A 7,257-nucleotide genomic window follows, 5' to 3' on the forward strand; every position below is an offset into this window, starting at 1 on the left:
CTCCTTGCCCACCCCTCTTCCCTAGGGGGGAAAAAAAAAAATCACTTTAAAAGCACAGTAGGGTGAGATGCTTTTGGTGACGTTTCCCATGCAATTAAAATTTCCGCGGTGAAGGCAGAGGGTCTTGCAAGAATTACCTCGCTAGGGTCTCCACAAGCCTGAGTTTTGCTTTTGATAAAGTCACTGATTTTGTCAGCCTCTGCAAAACAAAGCTGCTCCCCCGCCCCGCGATGGCCCAGCAGCCTCAGAGAGCAGCACCTTGCTCCAAATAACACATCCCACCAGCACCACCCCCCCACCCCGAAGCCGGGTGGGAGGTTGGACACGAACCCGTGTGCCCCACGGAAACCCCACAGCACAGCTCCCTACGAACAGGCTGGAGGTGCCCAAAGGAGCAGCCATCAGCCCCCCCGGGCACACGGTGGGTCGAGCCACCATCCCGGGCGAAGGGATGCTCTGACCTCTGCCACCCTACGGACCCACAGCCGGAAGGCTTCGAGCACCCCCCAGTTTTCCTCTTCCTTCCCGGTTCCCCTGTTTCACTTCTTCGCTCCGAAAAGCTGTACCTCCTCCCTACCCCGATCTGGGGGAAAAGCCCACGGTTTATTTAGCACTTGCCAGCCAAGAGGCCGCCAGAGTCACAGACACTGCCCCCCCCCCGCAATCTGCCCAGTTCAAAGATGCCACTACAGATCTGATGCTCCTTTCCTGGGAAGGGCTTGGGGCAGGGGGGGCAAAACCTACCAGAAGCCACCTGCTCTTCCACAGTCCCTACTCGGGGTGATGTGGGAGCCTCCCTGAGCAGCCCCTGGGTGCCACATTTGGAGCTGGACCAGGTCTGCACCCACGCTACGGCCCAGGGGGAAAAGGGCTTCTGCCCCGCCCCCCCCCCCAGCCAAGCATGACCCTCCAAAATACCGATTTCTCCCATATAGTCAGAGCCCCTGGGAAAGGCTCTTGCCGTGTCCCAGTGGCGGTAGGGGTCCCTCCGTGGGGTGTGGGGGTGGCTGGCCGGGTTCCCCTGCCTGCCCTGCCTGCCCTGCCTGCCCCTTGCCTCCCTCCCGCCTGTTACACTTCCCAGACACAATCACGCTCCGGTTGCTTCTCCGACAATCAGAGATCGCCGACGTTTTTCTCCGGGAGAAAAATCAGCTAATTATGTGCCGAACAAAAAGGCTATTCTCGTCTGAAATAATACTCCCGTCTTGCAAAGGCACTTGTTTGTGGGCAAATTTTGAAGAGGGCTGACAATAAAAACAGCTGCAGGATCTGGGTGTTGGTACACATTTCCATGCCCTGCCAGATTACCATGCCTAATTATCTCCCCTTTCCGCAATCTAATGCAGTTTCCTGAAAAGAGATGATTTTCCACACACACCCCCAACCCCCCCCCACTTTTCTATTTAAACGAAAGCTTTGCTTTTCCACAAGGATTTCCAGCCCGCTCTAGTTGGGTTTGGAAGGAGCGGGGGATGCTGCTGATTTGGGGGGCTGGAGGGTTTCGCTCAGCTCCATCCGCTGCAGTTGGAAGGAGCGGGAGGCAGGAGAGGGGCTGCAATCCGATGACGCCTACTAGATGATGGGGAAGGGGGGAGAAAGGGGAAAAAAAATATTTGAGAGAAATAACCACGCGTGCAGCTACGAAGCATCGACGGGGGAGATCAAAACCTCGCTGGTGCTGTGCTGGGAAAAATCCCGAGCGCCGCGCTACCACACATATGGTGGCCTCTGCAAGACGGAGCTGGGACATATGGAAATGAGCTGTATAAGTAAACTTTTCCCAGTCCCTTGAAGTCAGAGATGGGCCCCAAAATCATGTGCACGCATACACATACCTCCCCCCCAAATCCATCACACAGCTGCTTCGATGGCCATCCACCCTGTCCCATTTGCCACATTGCTGGGAAAAATTTTCTCTCTGGCAGAAACGTGGCATTGGGGAGGGGGGGACCCCAAAACTCCCACTCCAGGCACCCAGTGGGGCTCAGCACCCCAATAGCTGTGGCAAAATGGGGTTGGGGAGCCAGATGTAGGACAGGGTGGTGAAACTATGCTAAGGCCCAAAAGCAATAACCCCCCATAATCATTTCTGCCAAGAAAAGAACGGTTTCAGATGTTGGCTGGAAATGTGGAGGGATAAACTGACCCAGATATCTGGGCATGGGGTGGGGGGCAGCACCCAGACCTCATTTGGGGGAGCTGCTGAGCTGCAGTGGTGGGAATCAGCAGCAAATGGGTTTTTTGGGGGGGGGGAGGCTGCAAATGCCACTTGCTGAGGCCCGGGCAAGAGGTTGTGACCCCCCCAGGAGACAAACCCCATTTTGGGGGGGTAAAAGCCCCCATCACTTAGGGGGGGGGTCCCTTGGGACATGCAGCTGTGCCAATGTTGGAGGGACCCCCTCACCCCTTGCCTTGCCCCCATGTGCCCTCTGGGTTTTGGGGGGCCTGAAGGGTGGCTGGCCGAGAGGGGTAGGATTTGGGGCACAGACCATTGCTGTATCCACCCTTGGCACTCACCGGTCCGCCTGCCATGAGGGGGGAGTCACCTTCCTCTCAGGGTGTGCAGCCCCCCCTGGTCTGACCTCTGCCATTCTGCTCCGGAAAATATGAGCATCGATTAGCTAAAAATGAGTGGCTGGTCATTAAGGGCTTCCCAAGCAGGCAGGCCAGGCAGGAGCAGGATCTCCCACTGACCCTTGGTTTTGGGGGGCACCCCCCCAGAAGCCACTTTTACTCGGGGGTTGTGCCCAAAAGCCCCCCAAAACCAAGCCCAGAGGCGCAGCCAGCACCATTGTCCCGGGAAGGCTTCAACTCCCCAAAGGCAGGAGGGATCCCACCCCCAGCCAACTCCTCTCCTTTTTTTTTTTTTTCTTTTTTTTGCATTTAATTTTATTTTCCAAACCACTTGATCTTTGCTTGGGAACCTCCATTAATTGCCTGGGTTTGCCTCTTCGCCTGGTCCCTTTATCATTATTTATGGCCTTTGAAATTGTGTAAAGTTCCCTTGACGTTCAATTTACAAGTTTGGGGGCTTTTTTTTTTCTTTTTCCTTTTTTTTTTTTTTTTTTTGTTCCAGCTTTTGTCCTCGCCAAAGACGTCGTGTTGGAAAAGGCTTTGAGCCGGCCAACATGAGAGGCTCGCCGGAGAAAAGGGAGCAGCCCTCCACCGCTTTTAATTCCGCCGTGTTGCTGAATGGCTCTTTTACATAATTGCAGAAGCAATTTCAAAGCCAAGCCAGGGGCTGACTTTACCCAGAACCACATGGAGCCTATTTGGGGGCTTTTCACCAAAAAAAAAGGGGGGGGGGGAAGAAAAGCGTGAATAAAATAGTGGACTTTTTTTTTTTTTTTTAAAAAAGGGGGGATTCAGCGCTTTGGAGGCACCAAATTGCTGTGTCTGGTGGGGGCTGTCACACGCCCTGGGGAGCCCACGGAGGTCCCCGGGAGCGGCGTGGGTCCCCGGCGGGGCGACCCGCGTGGGGGTGGGGGTGGGTGAGAGTGGGTGCTCACGTGTGGGCCGCCCCGTCGGGCGGTGCTGGACGGGGAACACCGGGGGGGGGGGGGGGGAGAGAGAGGGAGGGAGGGAGGAGGTGCTGGGGGTGTGGTCTCATCTCTCGTCCCCGCCCCTCCGCCCTCCCGCCCAATGGAAAGCGGCGGCGGCGGCCACGTGGGACGGGCCGGGTTCCCAGCCGGGCAAAATGTGAATGGGCGCGGGGGAGCGCGGGCGGGCAGAGCGGCGGCGGCGGCGGGCGGGCTCCGCGGGGGCGGACGGCGGCGGCGGCGGCGGCGGGCGGGGGGCCGGCCCCGATGTGCGGGCGGCGGCGGCGGGCCGCGGCCCCGCTCCGCCCCGGCTCTGCCCCACGCTTGGGCGCTGCGCCCCGGCTCTGAGGAGGAGGAGGAGGAGGAAGAAGAAGAGGAGGAGGAGGAGGAGGAAGGTGGTCGCTGCCGCCGCCGCTCCGGCATGAGCGCGGCTTTCCAGCCCTCGCTGATGATGATGCAGCGCCCGCTGGGAAGCAGCACGGCCTTCAGCATCGACTCGCTCATCGGCAGCCCCCCGCCGCCCGCCCCCGGCCACTTCGTCTACACCGGCTACCCCATGTTCATGCCCTACCGACCCGTGGTGCTGCCGCCGCCCCCCCCGCCGCCCCCGGCGCTACCGCAGGGCGCCCTGCAACCGGCGCTGCCCCCCGCGCACCCCCACCACCACCAGCTCCCCAGCCTGCCCACGGGTTTCTGCTCCAGCCTGGCTCAGGGCATGGCCCTCACCTCCACCCTCATGGCCACGCTGCCCGGCACCTTCCCCGCCTCCCCCCAGCACCAGGAGGCCGCCAGGAAGTTCGCAGCCCCGGGGAACTTCGATAAAGCCGAGGGGATACCCCCGGACGGCGGCGGCGACGATGGCAAAGCCTTCCTGGGGAAGGACGGAGCCCTCCTGCCCTTCCCCGCCGCCGACGCCGTCCAGGCCTCCCTCGGTGAGTGAGCGCCGGCGCCGGCGGGGGGGGGCCGGGGGGACCGGGGGGAGCGGGGTCCCGCCGCCCGCTCCGCGCGTCGCCCACCCCCGCCCCCCTCCGCCGGGGCGGGCTGGGAGGGGGTCGGCGGGAAGGGGCGGCCCCGGGGACGGGGGACCCCCTGGGAGGAGGCAGGGTTGGCCCCCGGGGGTCCCGAGGCCGGCCGAGGAGAAGGGAGGAGGGAGGCGTCGAGCCCCCGCCGCTGGAGGAGAAGAATAACGAATCGACCCCGAGCGAAAGCCACGCAAAAAAAAAAAAAAGACACCCCACCCCCCCACCCCCCCCCGCTAAAACCCCCAAAGCCGACAATTTTCGGGTGAGGGACCTGTGGGCCGGGGGCGGAGGGGGGGAGCGGTGGCCGGAGGCCGGCGGGTACCAAACGCTAACGAAAGGCCTCCACTTCGCTTCCAGCCGGGGCTCTCCGGGGCCAGGGGAAGGAGGACCCCAAAGCAGAAGAGGACGCGAAAGGCAAGGAGGAAAGTTTCTCCATGGACAGCGATCTAGACTATAGCTCGGACGACAACATCCCCGGCCAGGCGGCTCACAAGGAAGAGGACTCTGGCAACGCGCTGGAGGAAAACCCCCAAAACCCCCCCAGTTCCACCAACACCACATCCACGGGCAAAAACCGTCGGAGGCGAACAGCCTTCACCAGCGAGCAGCTGCTGGAGCTGGAAAAGGAGTTTCACTGCAAAAAGTACCTGTCCCTGACGGAGAGGTCCCAGATCGCTCACGCCCTCAAACTCAGCGAGGTGCAGGTGAAAATCTGGTTCCAGAACAGACGGGCTAAATGGAAACGGGTCAAGGCGGGCAATGCCAACTCCAAGACAGGGGAGCCCTCCCGAAACCCTAAGATCGTGGTACCCATCCCGGTGCACGTCAGCAGGTTTGCGATCAGGAGTCAGCATCAGCAGCTGGAGCAAGCCCGGCCCTGATCTCTCTCCCCTACGGCTCAGAACCACAAGTTTTTGAGGGAAAAGTTTCCAAATCGGGGTTTAAAAGCAACCCACCTGAAAAAAAAGAAAAAAAAAAAAAGAAAAAGAAAAGAAAAAGATGTAAAAAACCCCTAAAGCGAACAACAGCCCGACAAGAATTCCCGCGCGAGCGCACGGCAAATCCCCGCCACGAGCGAACTTTAAAGCGAAACTTTCCACTTACCGAGTCAAGCGAGAGTCTGCGAAGGAAAGAGGCTTGGAAACTGTTATGGTTCAGAGCAGGAATATCAAACCCTGGAAGAGACACACACAGATATTTATTATTACGCTGCCCCGCTTTGTACATACTCCCGCTGTCTTGGCTGCGATGGGGACCACAGATGCGGTACAGTGTCGGCGCCGGATCCAGCAGCGATTTGCCCGTTGTCCCCCCCCTTCACTGGCAGAGACACCCCCAGCGAAACCTGCAGTGCGCCTTTAGCTGTCTTTGGGGGTTCGTTTCTTATCGGGGGCGAAAGGTAAAAAGACGAGAACAAAAAAAAAAAACAACAAAAGAAAACTAAGAGTTTCATTTCATGCCTTTTTTATTGTTTGATTTTATTTCCAATGGCTGAGTGGCAGGCACTGGGGGACGATTTTTTTAAATATATTTTTTGCCTGGCTTTCTGTCGATTTGGTTTGCCTATTCTACCAAGCCATGTTTAAAAGAGAGAGAGAGAGAGAGAGGGGAGGAAAAAAAAAAAGCACGATCTTCTCTATTGTGTTTAATTTATTTCAATGTAGCTTATTTCCTTTATAAGTTATGAAATTTAAAAGCAAACTAAGTCTTGTGAATAAAAACCGACAAAGAAACAAAAAAGACAAAAAGAAAAAAAAAAGCCCTCCATCCCCTGGCTGTTCTGTCCAGAATTTGGCGTTGAGCTGATTTTCTTTTCCCCTCCTGCGCTGCCGGAGCGGAGCGATGCTGCTCTCGCCTTTTTTGCGAAGCCACATTTATTGTCGGGGAGGGGGGAAGACGGGCAAAAAGTTTCCTTTTTTTTTTTTTTTTTTTTTGAGGCGGGGGGCTGGTTGGAAAGGCTAAAAAAAGGCTTTTTGTGCTAGTAAACGTGTATGGCCTCGACGGAGGGGGGGCACCCCTCACACCATCGCACCCCCGCCCCCCGGTAACCGGTGGGCTCCCAGCCCCCTGTTTTGGGGGGGGTGCAGCCGCTCTCCCCCCAGCCCCGCGGCCGCTCTCGTTGCGGCACGACGCCGTTGTGCCGGGGGGCTCCGGGGTGGGGGTCGGAGGGTCCCGCGTCCGTGTGTGTGTCCCATCCTTCCCCCCCCCTTTTTTTTTCCTCACCATTTTACGCATCCCGGCGGCATCCGTGCCGGTGAAACCGTACCATTGGCGGCGGCGGCTATTTGGAATTAAAAAGCGTTAATTTCCCGAGGAAAACGGAGTGCGGGGAGGGGGGGTGTCTATTAAAATTAAACTGGGGGGGGTCATTCAAGGGAGCGATTCGCTCCCCGAGGCAGGCTCCGGTGAGTAAATCAAGGCTTGGCGGTGGTCACATCTTTGCACTTCATCTATTATTATTATTATTATTATTATTATTATTATTATTATTTTGTAACGCTGAATTCGGAGGGAGCTGGCTCCGGGGAGGGTGTGGGGGTGTTTTGGGAGGGGGGTACCGGGGGTGTCCCTGCTCCTCTCTCCCACCAGCCACTCACCGAAACGAACCGGCCCCGGGCAGCAGTGCTGCCCGCCGCTGCCTGCTGCTGCCGGCCCCACGGGCAGCCGCGGACGCGCGGGGACTAGCGGGAACCCAC

The 7,257-nt window shown here is 58.4% G+C and overlaps 1 protein-coding gene across 1 annotated transcript; it reads left to right on the plus strand.

Annotated features, from left to right (window-relative positions):
* The first annotated feature begins 3,752 nt into the window (after positions 1 to 3,752).
* Positions 3,753 to 6,323, plus strand: GBX2 (gastrulation brain homeobox 2). The gene is made up of 2 exons (XM_069782135.1): positions 3,753 to 4,471; positions 4,919 to 6,323. Exons 1-2 carry the CDS (start codon positions 3,961 to 3,963, stop codon positions 5,440 to 5,442), a joined length of 1,035 nt encoding a protein of 344 aa, XP_069638236.1. The 5' UTR covers positions 3,753 to 3,960; the 3' UTR covers positions 5,443 to 6,323.
* Positions 6,324 to 7,257: the final 934 nt, after the last annotated feature.

This window comes from Haliaeetus albicilla, chromosome 4 (assembly GCF_947461875.1).
Source record: "Haliaeetus albicilla chromosome 4, bHalAlb1.1, whole genome shotgun sequence".
Classification (NCBI taxonomy): Eukaryota; Metazoa; Chordata; class Aves; order Accipitriformes; family Accipitridae; genus Haliaeetus; species Haliaeetus albicilla.

Coding starts and splice junctions, on each gene's coding strand:
- GBX2 (XM_069782135.1), top strand. CDS start 3,961: ATGAGCGCGGCTTTCCAGCCCTCGCTGATGATGATGCAGCGCCCGCTG. Junction 4,472..4,918: donor CGCCGTCCAGGCCTCCCTCG/GTGAGTGAGCGC, acceptor CTTCGCTTCCAG/CCGGGGCTCTCCGGGGCCAG.